We start from the raw sequence: 26725 nt of genomic DNA on the forward strand, positions 1-26725 counted from the left end.
AGGCGATGGAAATGAATGGTTTTCTCTCCCAGCAGTTGAGGGGGGGGGGGGGGGGGGGCCGGGGGGTTGGAAAGGAAAGAGGTGTATAAGGGAAGGTTTCAAGGAGGAAGAAAGAGGAAACAGGGCAAGCAATATAATCATAGAATTACTTACGTTTTCGAGCCTGCAATACCGAGTGAGATTACTACCTAGCCGGAAAGTGGATGGTAGGAGGAGAAGCAGTGGTTTGAAGAGGATCAAGTGGTCGTTGGTAAGAGGAATATGAGCCGTGGAAGAGGAGCAGCCAAGGAAGGAGCTGTTTTTGACCAGAAGATTAAGAGTGGGAGTGGGTAGAAGAAAGGAGCAAACTCACAGTCAATATCGTTCAATATGGGAACTCACTTCAGGGAAACAGTTAGGAAAACACGATGATATTATTGCCATTTGCCATTACCCTCCAGTCATGAATTTGCCAACAACGCCATATCAAGGAAATAACACAAATCCAATCCATCAAAAAACCCAGGTCGTCCCATCATTACCATCACCAACCGCCTTGCTTTCCCACCCCGAACCCCCTTCCCTGCCGCGCCTCGTTGACGCCGTTCCTACACTGCCAGCCTCAGTTTGCTCATCCTTCCCCACACCTCAGTTGTTGGCAGCACCGTCTCTCGACTCGTCGTCGCTCAGGCCGCACCAAGGTTTATGAATCTCTTTGATGGCGGCTTCGAGGTCGCTCTTCAGAGTTTTAATGCAGTCATACATTGGCCCAACGGTCTCCCAGTCGCGCTCGAGCACCATGAGGACCTTGTCGGTACCTTCTTCCCGCGCCCTCTCCAACTTACCAGAATCCAACACCCCCAAGAGCTCCCGTAACTTGGACAGCTGATCCCATCGTCGGGGTGTTCTTCCTTTCTCGAGGTCCTGGCGCACCGCGCTGGTCAAGGTTCCGAATTGCGATACCTCCCAGAGGGCCGGCTGGCATCGTGAAAGAATTGCGTGGAGGTGCAGGAGATTGAAGTCGGGCACGTAGATGTTGTCTGCCATCACATTGTACAGTGTCCGCAATTTTCCAGGATGCGGTTGTCCGTTCTTGGGGGGGTTGAGGAGGACCATGTCCCAGAACTTGTCCACCTTTTCTGTGATGGTCACCCTAGCTTTCTGGAGTGCTGCCTTGCGTTCCAACCGCTGCTGAATTTTGGCTACCAGATCGCAAAAGAACCCGTTGTAATTCTCCTCGTGTTGGTGGATGCAGCGGAGACGGCCGAAACGGTCGATGCCAAAGCTTGCGTCGCGCCCGATTTTCTCGAGAAGCGGAACCGAACTCATGGCGTTCTGGAGAACCATCTCGTAAGTAGCGCCGAGTAGGTCATCATCTTCTCCGAGCCATCGCGAGTCGGCCATAGTCTCTAGGCGATCGAGCTCAGACTGGCCTGGGTAGCCGGGCCACGGTCGGGTTCCCATCTCTTCATGAGCTGAGTGGTGTTCTTCTGGATGGTCGTTATCCCCGGGGCGGGTGATGGATACCTAAGGAATGGAGTGTTGGGGGACGTGACAAATTGATCATAAGGTTGACCCTGGATGCTGAGTGATGGGGTAGCAACTAAACTTATAGACCATCGGAAGGGAGTTGGAGAATTTGATACGAAGCTGTCCCCTTGACAATACAACAACAAACAAGGGCCTTCTTTACTCACCACCACAAATGAGATGACTGCTGGTAACTGCCAAATGTCTAACATAAAAGTGAGTGCTGTTTGTCAGACACAAATATTCTTTCTAGTCATAACAATCAGGGCAAGCAACGCGCTTTTTTGTAACAATCACAACTGAAGTAAGTGGCTTCCGAACGGTTTGAACACCATATTGATTGACCGTTTGCTGCACACAAATACTTTTCCCAGCCGACAGTCAGCTTATTAAGTATCGGGTTGATAGATTGCAACTCACTTACCACAAAGACAAGCCAAACAGACAATCACTGCCGCAAGCGCACGCCAAGTTTGCTTGCCTGCCAAAGCACATAATGAGATGGTATTCTTTCTAACAACAACAACAATCACTCTAACCTCCAACGCCCACCCACTTCCCCCGACTAAGCACTCAAACACATAAACCTCAAATCTCAAAGATCTCCCCAATCCCTTCCCCCCCACCCCTCCGGTTCTCCACCAGATCCAGCCTCCATCCCTCCCAGTTCTTCAACGACCGCTTGATCTCCTTGATCCTCTCGATCCTCTTCTTCTGTTCCTCCTCCTGCGCCCTCCGGAACGCTTCCTCATCAAACTCCATATCATCGTCCTCCAACAACCCGTCATCATGCCCATGATGCCCATGTCCCCCAGGCCCGCCGCCAGCAGCGCCCGTCAACGCATTCAACCCACTTGTGAAGAAATCACCCAACCCAGCCCCGCCTTTCCTCGGCGGCGATCCCATCCCACCACCTAGATCCACCGTCTCAAACCTCCCTCCCGCAGCAGCAGCAGCCTCATCAGGCCCGACCTGCATCTCGCGCCTCTTCTCCCTCCAAATCCCGCCCCTCAGCTCCGTATTCTCCGCCTCCAGTTCCCTGATCCTCCGCTCTAGCCTCAACCGGCCCTCATCCTCCAGCTCATCCACCCCCTCATCATCCCCACCCCCCTCGGCAGCATCCTTCTTCCTCAACCTCACATTCTCCGCCTCCACCCTCTCCAGCTTCCCCCGCAGATCCACGACTTCCTTCTCCGCGCGCTCCTTCTCCCTGCGCAGCGCCTGGGTGCGGCCGTCCTGCTCGCGGTGCAGCGTGGTGAGCGTGGCGGCCTTCTTCTCGAGGGCGTCGGCCTTGCGGGCGAGGTCGTCGCGCGCGGCGGTGGCCTCGGCGGCGGTCTGCTCCAGCGAGCGCAGCTTGGTCTCGGCCGATGCCCGCTCCGAGCCCTCCTTGACCGCCTTCTTGGACGCCTGCTCCAGCTCCGCCTTGACGTCGTGCAGCTCGCGCTGCGCGAGCCCGGCGGCCTGCTCCGCGCGTGCGAGTTTTTCTTCGAGGGCCGTGATTTGTTCGGAAGGGGTTGAGGCGGAGACGGAGAGCCGCTCAACTTGGGCGCGGAGGCGTGACATTTCGAGTTCCATCGTTTCGATGGTGGCGGATTTGCTGCTGAGCTGGGCCTCAAGCTCGGTTGTGGCGGGCGGGGAGTTCATGGAGAGGGAGGGGGAGGCACCGTGACGGCGGGTGAGTTGGGCTTGGAGCTGGGCGTTTTGGCGCTGGAGGGCGGCGAGCTCGCTTTTCTGTTGTTGTGTTGTGTCAGTTGGCGATCTTGATTTGGTCTCAAACAACGTAGACTTACCAACTTCCCGACCTCACCGGCCCCCTCCCCAGCAGCGGTACTTTCACCCTCGCCCTCTCTCAGATCCGCCAACTCCTCCTCTGCCTTCTGCCATCGCTTCTCTGCATCCTTGGCATCCTTCGCCAGCGTCTTGTTCTCCCTCTCGAGCTCCTCGATCCGCAGCACATGCTTCCGGTAGATATCCGGCGCGGTCTCGCCCTCGGGGCTGAACAGGCCCAGCCCCGTGCCGGCGCCGGGAGATAGCGGGGCGCCGCTGGAAATGGATACCGACCCCTGTCTGAACGAGGTCGACCGCGCCTTGGACTGTTGCGACAGCGAGGGTGTGGTGGACGTGGAGACCGGTTCGGCGGCGGTGTCTTCCGGGACGGAGGGGAACGCCTCGGTGAGCTTTTCCTGCTCCTGCTGTCCTTCTTTGTCTTCCTTCTCGGGCGCATCGGTGGCAGTCGGGGTTGCTGGCGAGGAGGGGGTCTCTTCGGTGGCGGGGGCGGGGATCGCAGCCTCACCCCCTTTCTTGCCGCCACCTCCGGCCTTTTTGGCTTTGGCTTTTCGCATTTGGTCGAACTGTCCATTGTCATATTTAGTAAGTATACAACCATGTCGATTCAACAGATGGTGAGAATACCTTCTTCTTGGCCGCAGCCATCTTCTCGGCCTTGGCCTTTTCTTCGTCCATGGTGGGGGTTGTACAGTTTACTGAATCAGGCAGTTTCGATGGCAAACGAATCACAAAAACAACTTTCTGTAAGACGGAATTGGATGTCGACTTGACAATTTGTTTGTATCAGTGTCGTGTTTCCGGGGATGCAGGTTGCCCGTCTGTCGCACATGCGAGGTGGCAGTTCCAACTTCCAAGCCCGCCGCAGGAACGACAGGGATACCCAACAAACCCCCCACAACAGCTGCTTGTTTGCCCTGTGCGTTTCCAAGACCCCTGTCTAGTAGCCATAGGGGTACTTCGTGCTCGTACCAACAACCTACCACCGCAGCACACACAGCATTCTTACGGGAATTGGAACGAGACATTGGTAACGCAGAAGTCTATTGCTTCCAATATCATAGGGTGGGCGTTCATAACCTATTTCGACAACACCAGGCACAACTCTGTTCATGGCTCCGTGTATCGGGCCTCGTCCTTCTTCACCTCTTTCCCAAGGCAACGCGTCTATCGCTTTGTATCCCCACTCGTTTTCTGCCCTTCATTACCTCGCCCCTCCAATTATCACGCCCCGTTTAGAGGATCTGCTGGAACGCGCGGTTGATGGGCGAGCGGATGTTGGGCACATCCTTCCAGAAGTTGACGGTAGCGACCGCCCGCTTGGCAATGCCCTCAGGGGTGAACTCGAACTTCTGTTGAAAGCAAAAACGTTAGCATTGAATGACATGGAGTGATACAACAGAGGGGTCGGTGTAACTTGCCTTGTACACATCCTTGTAAGGACCCGAGGCACCGAAGCGGTTGAGGCCAAACTGCTCGTGAGTGTACCTCTCCCAGCCCATGGTGCTCATGACCTCAACCGACAGCGACGGGATGCCGTCGGGGAGAACGCTGAGACGGTACTCCTTGGACTGGGTGTCGAACACCTCGAAGCAGGGCATCGAGACAACGCGGGCCTTGATGTTGTGCTTCTCGGCCAACTCCTTGACAGCGTCAACGCAGATGCACACCTCGGAGCCAGTCGACACCAGGGTGATGTCAGCGCCCTCCTGCTCATGGAGGACGTAGCCGCCCTTGATAGCCTTGTCAATGACAGAGCCCTCGAGCTGCGGCAGGTTCTGGCGCGAGAGCGCCATGATGCTGGGAGTGTGCTTGGAAACGAGAGACACGTAGTAAGCAGCGCTGGTCTCGTTGCCGTCCGCCGGGCGCCAAACCATGCAGTTGGGCAGGGCGCGGAAGTGGGCAAGGGTCTCAATAGGCTGGTGAGTAGGGCCGTCCTCGCCGAGGCCGATCGAGTCGTGTGTCGCAATCCACAAGACGCGAACCCGGGAGAGAGAAGAAAGACGGACGGCGCCGGCAGCGTAGGAGACGAAGTTGAGGAAAGTACCGCCGTAGGGGATGACGGTGCCGTAGGCGGCCATGCCGTTCATGATGGCGCCCATGCCGTGCTCGCGCACACCGAAGCGGATATACCGGCCGGCATAGGTGCCGAGGCCAGTCGAGGGGGGCTGGTAGTCAATGGCTCCCTTCCACCGGGTCAGGTTGGAGCCAGTCAAGTCAGCGGAACCACCGACAAGCTCGGGGATGGCGTCAAAGATCTTGTTGATGACGGTCTCGGAGAGCTTCCTGGACGCAACGGCAGGGTCGGCGGGGGTGTAGGTGGGGAGGTGCTTCTCCCAGCCCTCAGGAAGGTCACCCTTCAGGCGGCGGGCCAGGTCGGCGTGCTCAGCCTTGTACTGCTCGGCGTACTTGGCGAACAGCTTGTTCCACTCCTCCTCGTGGGCGGCACCGGAGCTGGCCGCCTTGTTGCAGAGGTCGTACACCTCCTGGGGGACGACAAAGCTCTGCTCAGGGTTGAAGCCGAACTTCTCCTTCAGCTGCTTGATGTCGTCGGCCTTGAGGGGAGAGCCGTGGACACCGTGGGTGCCCTGCTGCTTCGAGCCAAAGCCAATGATGGTCTTGAGCTGGATAAGGGTGGGCTTGTCCTTGACCTCCTGGGCCTTCTTGATGGCGGCCTCGATGCCAGCGAGATCGCTATCGCCGTTCTCGACCGTCAGGACGTGCCAGCCGTACGACTCGTACCGCTTCATAACGTCCTCAGTGAAAGCCTGGTTGGTGTCCCCATCAATGGTGATCTTGTTGTCGTCCCAGACGGCAATCAGGTTGCCAAGCTGGAGGTGGCCAGCCAGCGAGCAGGCCTCGGACGAGACACCCTCCATCAAGCAACCGTCACCAAGGAAGGCGTAGGTATAGTTGTCAACCAGGTCAAACCCCGGCTTGTTGAAGACGGCAGCGGTGTGCGCCTGGGCCATAGCAAGACCGACGGCATTGCTGATACCCTGGCCGAGCGGGCCGGTGGTGACCTCCACGCCGGGGGTGTCGTGCGCCTCGGGGTGGCCGGGGGTGATGCTGTCAACAGTCTAAAACCCGTGTTAGAGGACATGGCGCGCCGGAATGTGGGCAACTGCGGGATCTTACCCGGAACGCCTTCAGGTCATCCAGAGAGACGGCATAGCCGTAAAGGTGGAGGAGAGCATATTGGAGCATGCAGCCATGCCCGTTGCTAAGAGAGTGGTTGTGTGAGCCAATCCCATCCCCAAGACAGCCGAGCCTAGGCGACTTACGACAGGACAAAGCGATCCCGGTTGAGCCACTGGGGGTTCTTAGGGTTGAACCGCAAGAAACGGTTGAAGAGGACGTGGGCAACGGGTGCCATGCCCCTGTCTAGTGTTAGCGATTTCTGGTCCGGAATCGGCGGCCAAGCCAGTTCCTGATGTCGAGGAGCCTACATTGGGGCACCCGGGTGGCCCGAGTTGGCGTGGGCGGTCGCATCGGCCTGTAGAGAAAGGAATCTGTGAGTGACTGCTCATTCTGACAATATTATCACCATACGACGCCGTGAGCGCCCGAAAACAGCTCTCATCTTCGCTCAATGGTGGGGTAGCGAGACGCGCCGTTTGGCGGGGGCGGGGTTCTTTTTTTTGTTGGGAGGGGCAGCAGCTTACGGCCAGCACGCGGATCGTGTTGATCGCGAGGTTGTCGACGTCGGTGTAACCCATGTTCGCGGATTTATAGGTTAATCAGGCGTACGAAAGGGTCAAATTCACTGCTGTTGCAGAGTCGTGGGAGAGGATGCGAAGGGGAGAAGGTGGGAGATGGAGGAAGGTGGGGTGTTAGTTTTATGTATGTGGTGTCCCAGGAACCCGCCCTGCCGCCGCGTTTGGGGGTATCGACACCCTCATGGATCAGGCAAGTGGGGTAAGCCCATGCCCAGTGTTGGGAAACAGCGAGCTGCCGTGAGGCTTCTGGTTCGCCCGGATGAATGCCATGGTGGAGTTATCGAAACTCGGGCTGAGCTTGACCGGTTCATGCCCGCCCCGTCTGCTCTGGGTTCTTTACTTTGTTTTGCCCCTGTGCCCCTGCTACTTCCAATGATGGCACTCTGTTTTCCTATCACCGGAGTACAGCGGGGCACCTGACGTCGAGGACCGAGTGACGTTACCCAAGAGCCGATCCCCGGATGCGATGCTCGTCTCCTCGTCTCCATCGCTGTGCCACAAAGAGGAGCGAGCTCTTACTTGGCTCCTTGGTAAGGGCTGTAAAATTCTTACATATCTGCAGGGACCGCAGGAATCGGTGGTGAAACAGTTGGCGAACGGCACATCCGGGAGGTTCCAGTATGTTGCCACGGTCCATGACAACGCGTAATACCAATCAATGCGTGAACATTGACCAAGCATCATGTAAACTGAGGTTCGCTCACTCAGCGCCCCATCTCCGCGGTGAAGCGCTCGACTTGGGGTCACCTATCAGTGCGGGCTTTTCCTCGGCTGCCAAGCCGCAACATGAGGGGTTGGGGGTTCCCGATGAAGTTCGACACGCCGCTCTCGAGATCTCTTGCAGCCCAACCGAAAAGCGAGTTTTGATGCGAACCTTTGCCTGCCGCGGAGGCGTTTCATGGATGGCGGGGGCACAGGAAGTACTCCCGCGCCATATGTTGGGGACGGGTAGCGCCATTGGCTGCAATCTTTGCCTCCAAACCAGACTGAGGTCATAAACCATGGGCTTCGCCGGTTGCGGCGTTGAAATTCCCGCTTACTCAAACGACATGATAATTTGAGACAAGGGCGGCGAGGAGCTCTGTCTGAGTGTGAACTTCGGATGGAGGCTGGTGGTTAAGGGTTAGGGTTATTTATGTGACTTATTCTGAACCTCAAGACTCAAGACACCAAATTTTCGACGTGAGTGGGGTTTGGAGCGCAACATCGGCCTCGTTCCACCACACAAAGTTGAATTCAGCCTAATTCCAGATTACAATTTTTTGAACCTCCACCTTGAGATGAGGCTGAAGAGCCCGATACTGAAACAAGCAATATCCAAACAAAACAAACACCAAATATGGTTGGCAAGAAAAAGGCCTCCTTTCGGCCTAAACCCAAGGTCAACGATTACGCTACAATCAAGAAAAAACAACAACAAAAAAGGGCCCAAGCAGTTTCTGCCTTGTCCAAGGACCATGAGACGCAGGATGAGTTAGACAGCAAACAGGTGTTGTCGGACGATGACCGAAAGCAGCAGCAGCGTGTCCTAGACATCTTCCGCCATGCATTTAGTGAAACTCTCACATCGTCGACCCTCACCATCACCTTGCAGTCTGTGAAGCAGGCCCTTTATGATCGAGACTTTGGAAAAGCTTTCGGCGATCCGGAGTACTTGGAAGTGTATGCAGCACGATGGAGCCCGACTCGAGCTCTGTGTTATACCTCTGTGTTGGGCAGGATACAGGAGCACCTTGAACTCCTATCACATGATGGCACGGCACCGACAACCCATTTACAAAAATCACAACATCTTAAGATTCTCTCCATTGGTGGTGGTGCGGCTGAACTTGTCGCCCTCGGAGCCTTCCTCAACCAGAACCCTTCATCACTCTCGGGCTCTATAGCCCTCCTCGACTCCGGCCCTTGGGAAGCCATTGTCACTAAACTCACCACGGCCCTGACCACACCTCCCCCGGTATCCAAATATGCCAGTGAAGCGGTGAAACTCTCCAATGCCGCCATGGTTGACCCCTCCCGCCTCGCGGCAACCTTCAACCAACAAGACGCCCTCACTTTCGACAAAGACAGCTTTCCTTCCCTTCTTGGCACCACTCCTCTCCTCGTCACAATCCTTTTCACCCTCAACGAACTCTTCGCAACAAGTGGTATCGGTAAACCGACCACCTTCCTACTCAACCTCACCGCCACCATCCCGTTTGGCTCTCTGTTGCTCGTCGTTGACAGCCCCGGTAGCTACTCTGAAACAACAGTCGGCAAGGAAGCGAAACGCTACCCGATGCACTGGCTTTTGGACGAGATTCTGCTTCGCACCGAGCCCGAGAACCTGAACGGGCGCCGGTGGGTGAAGATTAAATCCCATGAATCGGTGTGGTTTCGCTTGGCCAGTGAAGGGTTGGATTACCCGATCCCGCTGGAAAACATGCGGTATCAGATGCACCTTTACAGGGCAGAGGATGCGTACCAGCAGCAAGAGGATGATGACCAAGAATCTATCGTCTAGATTTGACGGGTGGCCCGATATATACAGCGAGCGAGCTATGTCTTTATCCAACAGACTCCCGTTTACGCCCACACCAACTTCTTGATAGAATGCCCCAGCTGTTCAAAAAGGGTGGTGTTTTTCTTCGCTTCCGCCAAGGAAATGATATCACCCTTCTCGATGAAATCACTCTCCTCGCTATTCTTACCGGCCAACCGCGGCTGGTTTTGGATTGCGAGCCTCTCAATCTCTGCCGCGATCAGCACCACTTGCTGGATCTCCGTCAGTCGGGTGATAGCGCCCGGCTCGTCCTGCTTGTTTTTCGCCATGGGATCGGCGGCGGATGTCTGGCTGTGGAGCGCCTTCAGAGCAATTTTCCGTGGTGCTGGCGTCTGCGGGCGGCGGCTGAGGAATCCGGCGATGCCCGAGGCTGCGGGCGCAGATTCGGCGTCTTGCTTGGCAACCTCGTCGGACCCCTGGGCTTTGGTCGTGCCAGACACGGAGGACAACGAACGTGTGTTGACGCGGGTGATATCAGTCAGCCCGGGCTTGTACTCAACCACCAAACCGACGTTGCGCATGTCGTCGAGCTGGGCGGGGGAAATGGTCGACGTGATGTAGGTGCCGAACTTGATTTTCTGGATGTGGGCCAGGTCAACACGCTCGAAGGAGGATACCTTGTCGAGATTCCAGTCAAACCGGCAGAGATAGAGCGCCACGTCGGTCAGGAGAAGGACGGCCTCTTCTAAGGAAGCACTCCGCACGGTGTCGGACACGTTTGGGGTGAGCATCGCCCAGCCGCCAACGAACTCCTCGTCTTCATCGGCAACGACCCGTTTTTGGCAGAGCTCGATGGCCTGCTGGCGCATGTTCTGCATAGATACAGCCGGGTCCTTGGTCATCATGGTAGCTTCGAACTCCTCGAACACGAGGGAAGTGACGTTGCCAAGGAGGAAGTCAATGCTGGCTTGGAGGAAGAAATCATTGAACATGCTGAGAGTCATTAGCAAAATTTTGATAGCAAAGAATTGCTCAGTAGCAACGTACCCATTGAATAATCGAGTCAGAGACAGCCCGGCATCAGTCAACGCACCGCGGTAATCCCTCTTCCTCGTTCGTGTGTAGTCACCCTTCATAGCGCCTGTCGAAGCGTACTGTTTGGAGATTGCGTCGCCGTTATCAGCCCAGAGCGTGTTGAACCAGGCATTCTCCTGGTCTGCCTGTGCGCCCATGTCAAAACCTTGCTCCCTGAGTTGCAAGTCGAGCATGTGCTTGGCAAACGAGCTCTGGCAAACATTGGTCCGGTCGAGACAGTCCATACAATTCGTCCGCAACACGCCTTTCTGTTGAGCCACTAAGCGGTCGTTCACAGATACGGAGCTCCCGAACTTCTCCAACTGGCCGCCGAGGATCTCCAAGAGAAACGAGACATTCTCAAACTTCATGCCCCGGCAGACAGCGTGAAAATCGAACCACTCGAATTTGACCTTGTCCGCCTCTGCCCCAGACTCATCGTTGAGCCGCTGAATGCTCTTTTCATACAACTCAGCGAGCGGCGCCTCAACACCGCGCTTTTCAACTAGATTGACAGCCTGAACCGAGCCATACCGCTTGCCCAAGCCTGTAAAGTGCTTTTTCAATGCCGCAAAATTGGAGTCTTGCGAATGCTGCATGACTGGCACTGGCTTGAGTGAGTATGGCGACTGCGTGAAGAAGAGCGGAATGCTCCCTCTCGTTTGTACAAACGAGAACACCTTAGCCTTGGGGTCCCACGCCGCGTCCGCCGGCGAGAGGATTTGCTCCGACTCGACCGAGTTAGCGACGTTTCCTTCCTCGTCGATTCCGCGACGAAGATACCGCAGGCCGGCGCGTTTGACGGAGCGGCGAGAAATGATTGTGAGATCGAACTTCTTCTCCGTCGGCCTCATATCAGCTGTGGCTTTCTCGGGCGGTGATGGCGACGCCGCCCTGGACGAGGCGAAGTCGCTAAGCTCGACAGAGTCCTTGTGGGCGCCGTCGTCCTGCGGAGGGTCATTATCCACGATAAACGTCCTCTGCCCCACGAAGCCCTGCATCAGGGGCAGCGCAAGACTGTCCACCCCGGCATCGATGAACGGCTGCATGATGTTCTGATTCCAGAAATACATCGGCTCAACGTGCTCATGCAACGGCACCAGCGGGGCCTCGGGCACCTTCGGATTCGCCATGCTGCGTGTAATGTCCTGATCGTAAGCAAAGTAGAACGTCTTGCTCGACCCAAACAAAATCTGACTCGTCCTCAACAACTTCGGCAGCAGGCTAATCGCAGCCGCGGTACCGTCGGCGTCGGCGTCGGCGTCAACGCTCATTCCAAACTTGGCCGGCACGGCCCCTTTACTCTCCCCCCTATTATGTCCACTACCACCGCCACGAGTCGGCGCATTGCCCGCACTCAACCCCATCGTCCTCTTCTGATCCATCGCCCATCCCGACCGACTAAACCAGCGCTGCGCAAACCGGCCATAACTCCCCTTCCTCCCAATCACATCCTGCACAACACTGCTCCGCCTCCCATGAGAAGCCGCCGCCGCCGCCGCCACCCCGGCCGCTGCGGCCGCACTCTCCGTCTCACTCCCCACCTCCCCATCATCCCCCACCTCCACACTCACCCTCCCACCACCGCCACCGACCTCCAACCCAGCCTCATCATCCCCACTCCCCCCAGCCGTCGACAACCCCTCCCCATCACTCCCCCCACCATTCCCACCAGCAGCACTCTTCTCCTCCTCCTCCCGCGCCGCCCCCAGCGCGGCCGCGGTCGCGGCAATGGCCTGCGCGGCGTCCTGCTGCGACGTGCAGGGGGTGAGGGCGACCTCGGTGACGACGTAGACGGGCAGGCCGCGCACGGAGGCGACCTGCTGGCGGCGGGTGATGGAGATCAGGTAGCTGTAGTGGAAGACGGTGACGAGGCCTGCGAGGGGGGGTTGGTGGGTGGTTAGTGGGTGGTTATTTTTGGGGGGAGGGTGGTGGCATACCGACGATGCCAAAGGCTTCAAAGGAGGAATTGGGCGGGAGCGAGGCCGGGTCGGGCACCGAGTCCCGCGGGGCGGGGGAGATGGAGGCATCGCCGTATTTGATGCGGAGGGGGGGAAAGGCGGCGGATCGCGGCTGGTCTTTGCTGCGCGAGTTGAGCGGGTGCAGGATCAGCCCGTCGACGGCAGCGCAGATAATTACTTTGCGCGCCAGGCCCGGCATGGCGTGTGCTTTGTGTAAGTGGTCTAAACCATGCCCAAAAGTCACTATTCGGGAGGGGTGGTAATGCGCTTGGTTTGCTCAGCCGATTGGGGTGTCTACTAAGCGTAAACCAGGACAAAACAATAAACGTGCAGAAGCTACAGTAACTCTTTTTTGGGAGACAGAACCGGTTAATAAGACCTCTGACGGGCTACATTGCTGGGTCCGACCTGGCGTTCAACTTGGGACCTGACCTGGCACCGATGATGTTTGGGAATGTGGGGTTCCGGCCCATCCTGCAGGCCCCCCCCCACGTCAGATTGCATTGCATTGCCAAATGGAAATCGAGGAAACAGAAGCGTGTCGCAACCCGAACCCTGAATCGATAATCGAGAAACTGGGAGATCTTGAGTTGTATTTCCCTGAACGCCCCTGCTAGATTACAGCGGGTTGCCAACAATCCAACTTCTGCTCAGCACAGCCGACCTGGTATCGGAAACGCTCAGGCGTTTCACCGTCCTGGCGTATCCGCTACCCAGTCTAACCCGTCCTCCACAACGACCTTCTTCTTAACCAATAACTCTTTACATAGCCAGGCGCTCGACCTTGTCGCGCAGCGCACGAATCTTCGAGTTGAGGTCCGAGGCTTCGTTCGACGTGAGGGAGACCGCGATAACGGCACGCGAGACACCGCAGGCGCGGCCGAGGGCGACCTTGCTGGGAACGTACTGCGAGGGTATTAGCTTTCTTTATTTCACAACTTATTACATGCGGCGAGGTTACGAACCACATAGGGGACGTTCTTCTCCTCGCCGATGAGCGGAATGTGGAGCACAATGCTCAGCGGCTGGGTGTCAGCGGCGAGGATGACCAGCTCGCTCGTGCCACGGTTAATGCTAGATTCGTCAGTCAGTTGATATCGCATCGTGTTCGGGGAAAGCGTGGACATACGACTTGGTCGCTTCGTTCTGGAACCGAGTTAGTAACCATCATAACCATAATTGATTTGAAGGGTAAACTTACAGCGCCCTTCTTGAGCTGGCGGTAGTGGCTAGCCTGCTGGACACAGTCCAGCAATTCCTGCACGAGCGCGGGGTCCTCGGCCTTGGGCCAGGCAGCAGACTCGTTTTGAGCAGCAGACATCTTGACGTCGATAAGGATTGGAGGATTAAGAATTCGTTAGGGATTAACTTGTCGCCAGGGTTCACTGCATTTGCTCGCCCTGGGGATGGTGTGGGATGGCGTGAGAGATTGCGATCGTGATGGACGACGAAAAAGATTGACTCGGTGCTGGCAGCAAAAACAGGCGCCTGCTAGACGGAAACTTTGGGCGGTCTCGTGCGGCAGAATGGACTTTGGTTCGACCGGATCCCGGATTACCTAATTGGAGGTGGCTGAGGTGGGTGCCGGGATGCCGCCGAGCAAGCTCCTGAGGCACAGCCAACCAACAACCTGCACCAACCTGCACCAACCTGCAACCTGCAACCTGGAATCACTTCCAACCTTGAACTGTCAACCATCGACGACATCCACCAACATCCAACGCACCGCACATCGCGCAACTACCTCAATCGCCCCCGAGCCTCCAATTATTTGCCCTTTCTTCCCCCGCTACAGCTCGCGCTCAAACTTTCAAAATGACGGACTACTGGTAAGCCGCTACCTGGGCCGGCTTCGTCCCCTCAAAACAAGCCGAGCTCTTCCCTACTCCCAATAGCCAACAACCGAGTCTGCGGTTTTGCAACCGCACGCTCTCATGGCGCATACGCGCGCTCCAGTAGCTTAATGGATGTATTGCTAACAATGCCGTTTCTGCAGCCCCGTTTACGCGGTTAGTGCACCCTTTACCATGTTGGAGCGTCAGCTTGTTGGCGGTGACGACTTCAACGCCCTCCAACCAACGGCGATCCCACAGCTCGGAATCCGACGCACAACAACACCTACAATCCTTCTCGTACTGACATGACAACAGCCCTTCTTCGGTGCCATGGGCTGCACCGCAGCTATCGTCTTCACCTGCCTTGGTGCCTCGTACGGCACAGCCAAATCGGGTGTCGGCATCGCCGCCATGGGTGTTCTGCGCCCTGACCTTATCGTCAAGAGTGCGTTTACGACGGCGCAATTGTGCGAAGAGTATCCGGGAATAATTGCTGACACCCTGCTCCAGACATCGTTCCCGTCATTATGGCGGGTATCATCGGTATCTACGGTCTGGTCGTCTCGGTCCTGATTTCCGACGGCCTCGCACAGGATAACTACGCGCTATACACCGGCTTCATTCAGCTCGGCGCCGGTCTCGCTGTCGGCCTTGCAGGTATGGCTGCCGGTTTCGCGATCGGCATTGTTGGTGATGCTGGTGTGCGCGGTACGGCGCAGCAGCCTAGGCTGTTCGTCGGCATGATTCTGATTCTCATTTTCGCCGAAGTCTTGGGTAAGTCACCATGCTTTTAGGGCATCGAACTACGCTAACCCAGCTTAGGTCTCTACGGCCTGATTGTCGCGCTGCTCATGAACTCCAAGGCCACTCTCAACATCACATGCTAATAGGCGCGCTCATATTGACATGGAGGGCGGATGGGCGGACAAGCTGTAACTATCCACAGCCCATACGCCCACGTGGACTATGACAACAAATCGCGATCATATTTGCATAGGGGCAAGCACGAAAGGGGGTTCGACATGGGGGTTGGCATAGGGACAGGTGTGAGGGGGCAGTTATGGGGTTGAGCAAGCGGCGCATCTCGGGCAGGGTTGGTTAATGGCTTCGCGGGACGTACCTGTACTATTGTCACATTCGGGTTGCGCATCGCTCTGGGTTTCGGTTTCTCATCATAGACGGATGATGGGTGAGATTGTAGTCTAGTTTGGCAATGGTTGTTGCATTTCGCGTCTCTTTATCTGATTTTTTGGGTATAACCTTGCCACTTTGGTGTTGCCAGCTTTTGTCCGAGGTTTAAGTGTTGGCCACTAGTGTGACCGTCAAGCAACGGTGGAATCATATCAGGGAGTTGTCCTTCATTGCAAAGCCAAGCAACGTTGCCAACGTGGCATGGCTCTCTGAGGGTTGGGGAGGAGGAAGGACATGAATCGGGAACCATGGTGAGATATAAAAGATGGTGGTCTCATTCCATCGGCAAAAAGACATCATGGATTTATTTTAAAGCTAACCGGGTATCAGTATCACAACCAACAACATATATCTCTTCCAACTGCGCACCTTACCATGCCCCATTTTTTCTATATCCTAAATGCTTATCCTCTCATTACCGTCCGTTATGTTGCTCCCTTGTCCTCTCTAACCCGCCACCGCTATATCAATGCAGAAAAATGCCTCCTCAATCAAGTTGGTGCTCTCTCGAATCAGCCAAGCCATCAGTACCGCCATTCTCATCCGATTGATTCACCATCAGGACTTGCCGCGCTCCCCCAACCAAATACAGCCCACCTCCAGCTAAACACAGCAACGCCAACGCCTCCCAGTTAACACACCACGCAGCCGTATTAAGCAGCCTTGGCGGGTGCCGGCTCGGGCTTAGGCTCCGGCTCCGGCTCCGGCTCGGGCTCAGGCTCAGGCTCAGGCTCAGGCTCAGGCTCAGGCTCAGGCTCAGGCTCAGGCTCAGGCTCAGGCTCAGGCTCAGGCTCAGGCTCAGGCTCAGGCTCAGGCTCAGGCTCAGGCTCAGGCTCAGGCTCAGGCTCAGGCTCAGGCTCAGGCTCAGGCTCAGGCTCAGGCTCAGGCTCAGGCTCAGGCTCAGGCTCAGGCTCAGGCTCAGGCTCAGGCTCAGGCTCAGGCTCAGGCTCAGGCTCAGGCTCAGGCTCAGGCTCAGGCTCAGGCTCAGGCTCAGGCTCAGGCTCAGGCTCAGGCTCAGGCAGGGAGTCGAGCGCACTGCGTGGTAAGTTACGCAGCCGCAAACATGCGTGTGCCTTAGTTTGGCGGGCGGTAAGAAAGCGGACTGACTGCGGCCAGGAGCCGCCACGGCGCGGAAACCGGTATTCCACGTGTAAGCTCGAGGGCCACGCGTTGAGGCACCGAGGCAGGTCACATCTGTTGAAGCCGGTGGGTTCGACATAGAGGATCCCGCTCAGGCCTGAGGGCCGGGCTGGTTTCGGTTTGTGGCATGCACATCCGCAGTGGCTCGGCATGGGGGTTTTCGGGCGCCCGGGGTTTCGTTTTGGGGTTGTTGGTTTGCTGGGGGTGGTATTCGACGGAGTGGTGATTTCTCGCCAGGGGCTTATTATCACCCAGGGGGTTGCTTCCAAGCGGGCTGTTGCTTCCAATGGGGCGGTTGTTTCTGGCGGGAAGATCAGGTGAGGGTCAGTGGCCTTCCCGTCAACATACTCCTCGTCAACGTACTCCTCTTCAACGTACTCATAAACGTGCTCTGGGAACTGCTCCGGAATCTCGTCTCGTGGCATCACTTCGTTTTCTGTAATACAGTAGATAGGATGGGGGTTTACTACGCAACTGTGAAGCTGTCTTGGATCCGATGTAGACGGGATAGTGAGCGCCGCTGAGTGCTTGCAGGCTTGATAAATTGATCTTAGTCAAGATGTAGCCATTGTTGGTTCTTTTATTTTAGGAACAAAGTTTCTTTTCGTTCTTTGTGAAGAATAGCCCTCTCTCTCGACTCATTGTCCGTCCTGGGGGAAAGAGTGGGTTTGTTAACACAATGACAACGATTCTAGCCCCAATTGTATCCTACATCCCAAGCTCATCATTAACTCAGTGGCCTATATTGAGGTCTTGTTGGTCACCACCTTGTCCGAGCCAACCTCATATTGCTAAACGACGACCAACAAACAAACCCTTGCCACAAGTAACACACACAGACACTGGCGCTCTCACTTTCTTTCAAGATGGCCGCCACATAACCCGTCCACGTGTAACAGTGGGAAGCATTTCGTTGCTGCTAACCTGTCGCGAAAGAGAAAACATGTTGATACCGGTCAGTTTGCGGGTCAAGTAAGATATGTATGACGAGTACTTCCGTAATTGTGAGACCACCAGGAGGCATGGAGGCAGAAGGCCGCGGCATCTCTATTGCAACTGGACATTTCAGGAGCCTTCGACACGGTTAACCACACACGACTATTGGCAACACTGCGAGAAATGGGCTACCCGAGGTGGCTTGTTTACTGGACAAAAGACTGGTTGACGGGCCGAGAGGCCACCCTCCTCTTTGACGGTAAGACGGCGGTACCGACGGCAATTTGGGCAGGGCTCCCCCAAGGCTCACCGCTTTCCCCTGTTCTCCTCATCCTCTATATTTCCGCATTATACAAGCAGCTTAAAGACGAGCACCCTCACTTGGCTATAGTGGGGTTTGCGGATGACACCAACCTCCTGGTATTTGGTCGAAACCCCGAAGCGAATGTCCGGCAACTAGAGGCGGCGTGGGGAACGTGTATACGATGGGCGGACAGGCTCCATCGCCTGATTGTGCATTACTGATTGCCATGAACTGCGACTAGTTTTAGCTGGGGAACGAGAGAAGGCTCACTAGCGCCCAAGGTTGAAGGAGGGCGATATTTACCTGCTCAAAAGTGACTTCGTGCATTCCGATGTCTGTTCCGGATTCCGCTACGAGGAAGTCATGGTAGATAACAGGTACGTAATCTTTGGTGACTTGTACATCTAATACGTGGGCACGGAGAAGATTAGTAGTATATCCATGTGGGATATTTCGAGCTGGAGTTCGATAACATACCAAACTACACGACATTGGTTAGCCGGTGGGATCAGGACAAGTAGTTGGGGGTCATATACCACGACCGGCGGTTGAGGGGCTTGAACAAACATACCTCTACTAGATCCGCGCCCAAATCGAGGGGTGAAAGGAAGGACTAATTATAGACATCGAGTTAGTGAAACTAGAGGGAACTGTTGAGCAAGGCTGTCGATGCGGCGTGTGGGAGTACCTGAAGCGTGTTTTCCCCCATTTGCAAGTTCGTGCGTTGCTTTCCGTTCTGACCGAGACCTGCCGTTGAAATTGCATAGTAAGCGGATATTGAAAGGCAAGCTCAACGGCATAATCGACCTACCGCGATGGGCTCCAATAAGAGTAGACCTTGGGCGCTCAAGCCGTTGAGGGACGGTAGGCGGCGGCCGTAGTGTCTCTCGAACACGGGCGACCATACAAGTGAATGTTACGGTGCCGACAAAGTCCCCGAGGCGGCCGAGCAGTGGGATCGTGTGATGGCGAATGAGGCTCTCACGCCCCGGCCCAAGCACCCGCCGTAGGCTGCTGAGTAGCGCGATGGCTGTCCCAACGAGGCCGTCGTCTTCACTCGCCAGCGCACTGAACACCCGGAATACCACTTTTGCATTTGTAGCATCTTGCGTGGAAAATCCCCAAGATCGGTTGGACCAGTCATCCAGAATGGGCAGTTGAGAAACACAGGGCGGTGCCGATGTTTGCTGATGTGGAGGCTCTAGTGACGAGATTTGCAGAAAGAGGCTTGTGTCGGGGATCACGGCCGGCGCTAATTTGGCTTGATAGGGAGCGATATTCACGACTGCGATTTTATCGTAGACATCTAGCGTCCCCGGGTGGCTAAAGACGCAGCTCTGTGCGTGGGAAGGCCGGGGCGAGGAAGCGGACGGCGGCAAATTGTTAATATCGAGACGGGGTACACTGGTAGATAAGATCCGGTTCCCAGATAAGCCACCACCTCCTGGCTCAAATTCGAGTCCCAACTAGGGCTGCCGTCGAAGCATCTTCATCATGGCTGGATACCCCTTATACGCGGCGTGGTCGAGAGCTGTCCACCCTCGATCATGATCGCGCGCGTCCTGGTCTACGGCGGCATTCACGAGGAGCTCGAGCGCTTCCTGGTGCCCCTGAATGGCGGCAATCATAAGGGGAGTCCATCCACGCACCGTCTCGGCCAAATTGGGGTCAACAGCGGCGAGTAAGAGGGCTCGTACCATTCCCACCCGACCATGCCGTGCCGCAACATACATGGCCGTCTCCCCGTTGCCGTTTCGGAAGTCCTGGAGCCCAAGACCGGCTGACAGAAGGGCCGAAAACACGTCCTCGAACCCGGCTTGAATGGCTGTGAGAAGAAGCCGGCCCAACGGCATCCTACCGCTACTGAGATGCTGCGGCATCGCCTCCTCCTCATGTTCATTCTCGACTACATCTCCTCCCAACGCCTCTAGCAATGCTCGCACGACGGCAGCATGGCCCCTGTCGACCGCCAAATCGAGAGGTGTTTCACCAGCGGCATCGCAAGTAAAGATGGCCTGGTGTCGACGCCGAGTTGACCATCCCCACTCAGCCATACACGATAAAATATGACGGCACACGCCGGCCAAGCCGTAAACCGCTGCGTAATGCAGACCAAGACGACCGAGTGCATCCGCATGAAGGAGTACCCACCGTTCGCTCTCAGGAAGGACGCGCAGTATTTGGTCGAGTCCCTGAGACGAATCGGCGTCTCGTTGCCGGCCCATCTGAATGATGACGTGATGTAGAAAGTCGGCATCCTCTTTGACATGAGCAAGACGGCCGGCGGATAGGGGCGTGAGCAAGGCGCAACATCTGGGCGCACTGTAAACCGCGGCAAGTTGGAGTAGGGCTCGTGCCAACAAGGTTCGATCTTTCTCAGAACATACTTGGTGCAGAAGATGGTCCAGTGCCGCGGAGTCGTCGGTGGCTACAGCCCGGCGTGCGGCATCGGGGATGCCCAGTCCCCGCTTGTGGAGCCATCGCCGGGAGAGTAACGAGGTGTGCCGTGCGGGTCCGCCTGCGGTCAAGGCGGTACGGACGGTGACCCGGAACTGGTTCAGGCTAGCGAGCGGTTCCGAGCCCCACAATCTAGCGGCGTCGACCGTTGATGATCTGCTGTGCAGCGGCGGTCTCCCAGCGACGAGTTCCTGTTTGTATTTAAGCCTCTGTATAGCTTCCTGATTGACCCTGTTGTACCAGTCCAGCTGTAGGATGGCCGTTTGGATGTCACCGAGCGAAGCTTGTAAATCCTCCAGCTCGGGCACCACGACTTGACAAAGCTCCGATGCGGGTGGCTCAGAAGTGGTGATCGACACGCCATAACGATCCTCGAGGTCGGCGATGCGTAAATGGATGACAGCGGTCTGACGTGCAGAGAACGCGTTGAACCCATCGATTTCGTGGGAGAGGGTGTCCGACAGACCCTCCAGTTAGCGAGGACCAAGGCGGGATGAGAGGAGAGCATTGGACAGCCAAACGAACCTTTTTCCCCACCTATTCTCACGAGCAATTTGATTCGATCGTAGTTGATGTATGAGTCTGCCCACGCCGGCACCCGGTGCTGGTGGAGGTCTGGGCCAAACTTCATGACAGCGGTTGATTATTATCGCGGTAGTTTACTCACCTGGATACTAGGGGAAAGGGACTGAGCACTGATGACCTGGGAAATCGGGAAACGCTTTGTTTGTTACATAGAGGTAGGGAGGTGCATACAGAAGTAGAACCAACAAAACCAACAAAACCACAGAACCAACAGAACATCCCGACCCTCTCTTTTCTTGAAATGGTTATATGCAGAGTAAACCCGAATCAGAGCTTGCCTATCTCTTGTTCCCACAGTAAATTCTTAGTCCACAAAATTTGCCTTAATGTAGCACATACGCCCATCTGCGATACGGTAGTGTATTCGTACAGTAGATGCTCCGAGTCACAAACACATCGCTCGACCACCCCAGGAGCTCCTTCCCGGGCCGTACATACCCCACCAAGCAACCGATGCCGGCCCCACATCAAAAATAACCCTGTCCCCCTGTCTCCCTGCCAAAACACCAAAAAGCTCCGCACAGAAAAACTCTTCCAAACGACCTCGGCCTCAACAACCACAAGCAAGCCGCGCCCGGCTAGCTCAATCGGTAGAGCGTGAGACTCTTAGGATCACGTGATCAGAAACAATCTCAAGGTTGTGGGTTCGACCCCCACGTCGGGCTCAATTCCCGTCCTCGATTGGCGCGCGCATCTTTTTTGGCTTTTTCTCTTTGTTTTTGTCTCGTGATTGTTGTCTCAACTCTTAGTTAGGGCTCTCGCCGTGGCTCGACCACTCACTCCGAGGGCTTCTCGGTCCCGGCGGCGGTTCGGAGCTCGCTTGTTGGACGTGTCTGTTGCCTCGTCTTTGAGTTCTGATTCGAGGGCTCAGGGGTAGCAGCCGGACAGCACTGGTGATGACGTCCTTGTCCCTGTTCCATGTTTGGCTGTTTATATTGGTCCTTTCCCAACAGTCCGAATAATTCGAGACCGTACCTAGGGACTGTCGTACATCGCTGTTCTTGAGCACGGGGGGTGTTAGGGAGCTCGTTTAGGGGTACCAACTTTGTCACACATCAGGTCATCATACTCAGTGGAGACAACTTGAAAGCATTACCATTAATTTTATTTCCAGTAAAAGGTGATCGGTAGAAGGTAGGTAGGAAAGCCAACCCCCACGCGCCCCAGCTTGACCACGCCGTTCCAGGTTCAAGCATCCCAGGTTCATGTCCATGTACCCCTTTAGATCCCCCTCATATCCTATCCATCAGTCATCGCATCCATTGCAACCCCCTAAATGCCGCCCTCCGTATGAAATGCTCCATGCAGCCATCGCATCTTCTCTCTCATACCCACATCCATGGACTGCCATGTGATGATGGCGGAAGAGCATCAAGATTAGATGACGTACTACAACATATTAGCAACCATTCATCTCTCCAAAGGACAGATGGACAAAAACCTACCGGAATAAACAGGTACGGCACCTGCTTCTCATACTGGGTCCACGCCGCGCCATACTTCTCCCTGCAGCGAGCAATGTCGCGCCACGCGCGGTGGGCGATCATGACGGTGAAGAACACGGGGTAGAACCAGGGGAAAGGGCTGTTGAAGCCGGTGATCAGGCCCCAGGTGGTGGCAAAGTAGACATCGCACGTGTAGTGGACCTTGCGGGCCATGCCGTACCAGCCGTCGGCGAGGATCTTGTCGCCAAGGCCGGTCTCAATGGTCTTGGGGTTGTAGAGGGTCTGCCAGGGCACCTGGGGGAAGGTGTTGCGCTTGACGAGGGTGCCGCGCTCCATGGAGCGGAAGCGGTTCTTCTGGCTGTTGGCGCTGTCCCAGATCCAGTAGACGAACACGTAGCTGACATACAGCGCGGCGAGCGCCCAACGGTTCCTAGCGGTACGTCTCGGGCGCGTGGTTGGGCCAGGTAGATGGTGCAGTGGCAGTACGACAGCGGCACGCCCGACAGGTTCCAGAAGATGAGCATGAAGCCCCATTTCTCGTAGTACATGTCCCAGGTAGTGACGATGAGCTCTCTCGCTCTTTGGCCGTGGGCGTTGCCGTAGAGGAAGTGCGCGAGCATCAGGGAAGCCGACCTCGCTCGAAACGTAGCCGTAGCGGTCCTCATTGGCGCGCGGCGGCGCCGCAGGACAGCAGGAACAGGATGTACCACGGCATGCGCACCTCGAAGAACATCTTGAAGTCGAGGATGCCGAACATGCGCGGGTTCAGCTCGGCGCCCATGAAGAAGTCGTAGACGTTGTTGCCCGACATGCGGTGTTGGGCGCCGCGCGCGAGAGCCGACACGTACGCAACGATGGCCACCAGCCAGCCCGACAGGATCGAGACGGACAGCAGGGGGCCGAACTCGTCGATGATGGTGTACAGCGGGAACACGCCCGAGAAGTGGAGGCCACCGACGATGGTGAGCGTGGCATACCACGACGTGTAAGCGGAGCAGTAGTACTTGAGCTGCTTGCCGCCCATGTGCTCCAACGGCTTGCCGTAGGCCCAGATGCCCGGCATCAAGCAGTAAAAGGCGCCCTCGACGATGAAGAAGATCCAGTATATCATCCATGCCTTGGTGTGCGGGAAGGCACCCGTGTAGACGAGGTTGACGAGGTGGCTGGCGAAGTCGCCCCAGCTCTGGCCGGTGGTGCGGACGGGGAAGCCACCGTCATAGTAGGTCGCGCCGATCCACATGTACCACATGAGGATGGGAAAGCCGACCATCATGAGCGAGACGAACCAAGGACCGCCGAATTCGTACTCGCCCGAGAAATCCGCGTCCGAGATCCTTTTCTTCGGCTCGACCGCCGCGCCATTGGCCTCCTTGTCATTGGCCTTGGAGAACGACGTTTCGGCGCTGTCGCTGTCAATGGGCGTCTCAGGCGGTGTCAGTTCGTCGATGTGCTCGGTGAACTTGGGCGCAGTGCGCCTGCGCAACGGCTTGCTCTCCATGACTTCGGGAGGCGGTGTGGACTCGGCTTCGTCTTCAGTCGTGGCCAACGGGGTCTTTCGGCGGGTGTTGCGGCGGGCTGGAGTCTCGACCATGCCATCAAAGAGCTCCTTTTTCCTACGTAGGGGTTTAGCGTCTGGGGGAGTCTGGCGACCAAGGAAGTCGCGTGTGCCGTGAGGTGAGAAGACAACTTACCTCGGCGTCTGCCTGAGAGAGTATCTAGCAGACATTTTGACGGAGACGCGATGTGAGCGCGACCTTATACTCCAGATTTTTCAGGGGCTGGTCGCGGACGTGAAGCCCGAAGGAGAAGTCCGAAACAGACTTGCTCGAATACTAGTATCGCGTAAAGAACGACGGGCGCTTGCCCAGGGAAGCCTTGACAACCGAGTGGCCTGGCAGTTTTCTGGGCGGTGAAGCCAAAATGAATGTGCTGGCGAAGAAAGCAAAAAGGCAAGAAGGGAGAAGAAGACCCGTGGTCCCAAAACCGCGGCACCTCTGCTGCTCGGACGATCGCGCACTGCCGCTGCACATGCAAGGACCAATCGTTGCTACCAATCCCCGATTGTTGACAAAATTTGCCCAGACAATTTCCCCCTGGTAGGGTCACATCTCCCCACAGTGGTGGGTGCTCAGCAGCAGCCACACAGTGATGGCTTCCCAAACGGAGCCACGGCACGCTGTCGTACACTAGTATTAGCTAATATAAATTCCAAGAATTCGAGGTGGAATGCATTCCCAACCAACGGATGCCGTCCAATTTCCCAGTTTCTACCATCCATACGAGTATCTGATACGAGCAATTTCGTCAACAGTATACTAGTATTCCGTATCCGCATGATATCGTGTAGTGATGGTACTTTGTCGAGTGTTTCCCCATCCCGTTTGATTCCTGAATGTGTTTTACTCGTATTACCTAACCTAACCCAGTTTGTTTCAAATCAGAAAGTCGGAGCTTCCATTGAGTGTTTAACAACAAAAAGAGATGGAAGCATCAAACTGCGAACGCCCGCCATACCATGGAATCATTAAGGAAATGTTCATATCATGCCACCGTGTCACCATGCCATCATATCACCTCAAGGCAATCGTCCACCCCATGGATCGACATCTACACGCCGTTGGAGTCATTCAACAACTGCGAGTACCCATCCTCCGGCGGCAGCACAAGCGCCGAGATGGCCAACCCAACACCGGCCAGCAGCGCAGCACTCGCGCTAGCCGTGCACAGGTACCACGATGAATCCAGCCGGTATCCGGGCACCAGGAACAAGTCATCATGGTCAAACAGATATGCCTAGTAGTCGTCGCCATCATCAGCACAGCCGAAACAAATAACACGGGCAAAAACAAAATCAAAAAAGCAAAGAAAACTCACCACCACCGCCATACCCAAAAACTGCGCCGCCGCCACCGCAGCCAACAACCCCCCCCAGAGACCTTCCACCCACCCTCCCTCTTCACCCGGCCACCCGCCAGAATCACCAAAAACCCAACCAGGGTCGCCAGCTCCGCAACCACCGCGAAGCTCATCAAGAAGCCCGTGGTGCGCCACATGGAGCAGAAGGAGCGGCCGGTGCCGCCGTCGCTGCCGTCGCAGCGCGAGGGCTCGGGGAAGGGCGCGCACGACCCGGTCGACGACGCGCACCGCCGGTGCAGGCCGATGGTGTCGGTGACGGTCCCGCCCGAGGGGGACGGCACGCTGAGCGAGACCCAGTTGGGGGAGACGATGGAGGTTATGGTCATGACCGTTGCTGTTGGGGAAGGAAGGGGGTGAAGGTGTTAGTGATGTGTTGACTTCCGTTGTGGGGATGCAGGTGTTCGGACGGAGATGAGGGGTAGGTTTGTGATGAACTGAGGGTGTCCGCCCAGTTGGATGCCGGGGGCGGCCTCAATCATCGAGAGAGAGCCATCATGCTTTTGCTTGGGTCCATCTGAGATCGAAAGCAATATAAAAGGGCATTCTCGTTCGGGATGTGAACTGATATGGACAGGAGGTAATTCGGACTCACCCGCAACCAAAGCGACCAACGCCGTGCTGTAGACTGCGGTTCGGGTCATGGTGGCAGCAAGATTCGAGGCTTCAATCTAACAGCGCAAAACATAAGACGGAAGGCCGAGCCAGTAAAAGCAGATCCAGCCAGGCAAAAAGCGGATGAATCAAGTCGCACAAAAAAACAAACAACAGTTGCACAATCCGACAATGAATGAGGTTGAAATGCCAGGTTGCCGGGTGCCTTGAGCTGATGACGTCCGTCGAGGCCGCACGTGGGCCGCGCAAGCCGGGCCGGGAGGGGCACAGCCACCTCCGCGCCGACGATCCGGGTCGTCGAGTTGGGCCAACTGACTCGCTGCGATTGGCGAGTTCATCCCATGTTTCGATGCTCGTGAGTTTCGATCAGAGAAATCGAGGAATAAACTCATTTGACTTACTTCGAAGGTGAGCTATTTGACCATTGATTGGATGGAGGAGGAGAGAAACAAAGCAATAGAAAACCCACGAATCTGTGGTATACATAGTAATATCAATTTACATCTATCCGAGGGGATCCAAGCCCTGCCCGGCTTGCTCTCGCTTTCCCAGCCAGAGGCACTTTTATAATCCTGCCCATCCTCTCAAACGAGGCCAAAACCCGAAACCAGAAGGAGAGAATAGATAACCACCCTGCTCCAAAACATGCAAGAATGTCGCAGGCCAGCAAACAGCCATCCAGCCCGCGGTAGTAGCAAGCCTAATATATAAAAAAAACCGATCAACACCGTCTCTGAACCAATCCGCCCCTTCCCCTGCCCCTGATAGCCCCGA

General features: G+C 56.1%; 8 protein-coding genes and 1 non-coding gene across 9 annotated transcripts; 4 read left to right on the forward strand and 5 right to left on the reverse strand.

The window, feature by feature from the left end:
- Window positions 1-627: 627 nt before the first annotated feature.
- CHGG_02650 (uncharacterized protein) lies at window positions 628-3972 on the reverse strand (the record flags this gene model as incomplete). The annotated part of the gene is made up of 5 exons (XM_001229165.1): window positions 628-1506; window positions 1677-1703; window positions 2152-3240; window positions 3300-3860; window positions 3922-3972. The coding sequence occupies 5 exons, from the start codon at window positions 3970-3972 to the stop codon at window positions 628-630; spliced, it is 2607 nt and encodes an 868-aa protein (XP_001229166.1).
- Window positions 3973-4529: 557 nt separating this feature from the next.
- Window positions 4530-6877, reverse strand: CHGG_02651 (uncharacterized protein; the record flags this gene model as incomplete). Its single annotated transcript, XM_001229166.1, has 6 exons — window positions 4530-4637; window positions 4692-6374; window positions 6433-6517; window positions 6579-6674; window positions 6744-6790; window positions 6842-6877. 6 exons carry the CDS (start codon window positions 6875-6877, stop codon window positions 4530-4532), a joined length of 2055 nt encoding a protein of 684 aa, XP_001229167.1.
- A 1475-nt stretch (window positions 6878-8352) lies between these two features.
- Window positions 8353-9516, forward strand: CHGG_02652 (uncharacterized protein; the record flags this gene model as incomplete). The annotated part of the gene is made up of 1 exon (XM_001229167.1): window positions 8353-9516. One exon carries the CDS (start codon window positions 8353-8355, stop codon window positions 9514-9516), a length of 1164 nt encoding a protein of 387 aa, XP_001229168.1.
- A 62-nt stretch (window positions 9517-9578) lies between these two features.
- Window positions 9579-12729, reverse strand: CHGG_02653 (uncharacterized protein; the record flags this gene model as incomplete). Its single annotated transcript, XM_001229168.1, has 3 exons — window positions 9579-10488; window positions 10543-12445; window positions 12510-12729. 3 exons carry the CDS (start codon window positions 12727-12729, stop codon window positions 9579-9581), a joined length of 3033 nt encoding a protein of 1010 aa, XP_001229169.1.
- A 1966-nt stretch (window positions 12730-14695) lies between these two features.
- On the forward strand, window positions 14696-15252 carry CHGG_02654 (vacuolar ATP synthase 16 kDa proteolipid subunit; the record flags this gene model as incomplete). Its single annotated transcript, XM_001229169.1, has 3 exons — window positions 14696-14810; window positions 14876-15139; window positions 15188-15252. The coding sequence occupies 3 exons, from the start codon at window positions 14696-14698 to the stop codon at window positions 15250-15252; spliced, it is 444 nt and encodes a 147-aa protein (XP_001229170.1).
- A 679-nt stretch (window positions 15253-15931) lies between these two features.
- Window positions 15932-16777, forward strand: CHGG_02655 (uncharacterized protein; the record flags this gene model as incomplete). Its single annotated transcript, XM_001229170.1, has 3 exons — window positions 15932-15976; window positions 16245-16598; window positions 16673-16777. The coding sequence occupies 3 exons, from the start codon at window positions 15932-15934 to the stop codon at window positions 16775-16777; spliced, it is 504 nt and encodes a 167-aa protein (XP_001229171.1).
- A 2625-nt stretch (window positions 16778-19402) lies between these two features.
- Window positions 19403-24149, reverse strand: CHGG_02656 (uncharacterized protein; the record flags this gene model as incomplete). The annotated part of the gene is made up of 10 exons (XM_001229171.1): window positions 19403-20860; window positions 21061-21096; window positions 21318-21323; window positions 21417-21556; window positions 21759-21889; window positions 21954-22021; window positions 22424-22853; window positions 22910-23056; window positions 23131-24036; window positions 24115-24149. The coding sequence occupies 10 exons, from the start codon at window positions 24147-24149 to the stop codon at window positions 19403-19405; spliced, it is 3357 nt and encodes a 1118-aa protein (XP_001229172.1).
- CHGG_11254 lies at window positions 21551-21643 on the forward strand. Its single transcript has one exon. It is a non-coding gene; the product is annotated as a tRNA-Lys (tRNA).
- Window positions 24150-25030: 881 nt separating the features above from the next.
- CHGG_02657 (uncharacterized protein) lies at window positions 25031-25980 on the reverse strand (the record flags this gene model as incomplete). Its single annotated transcript, XM_001229172.1, has 3 exons — window positions 25031-25216; window positions 25312-25673; window positions 25932-25980. The coding sequence occupies 3 exons, from the start codon at window positions 25978-25980 to the stop codon at window positions 25031-25033; spliced, it is 597 nt and encodes a 198-aa protein (XP_001229173.1).
- Window positions 25981-26725: the final 745 nt, after the last annotated feature.

Source organism: Chaetomium globosum, genomic scaffold (genome assembly GCF_000143365.1).
Source record: "Chaetomium globosum CBS 148.51 scaffold_2 genomic scaffold, whole genome shotgun sequence".
Lineage (NCBI taxonomy): Eukaryota > Fungi > Ascomycota > Sordariomycetes > Sordariales > Chaetomiaceae > Chaetomium > Chaetomium globosum.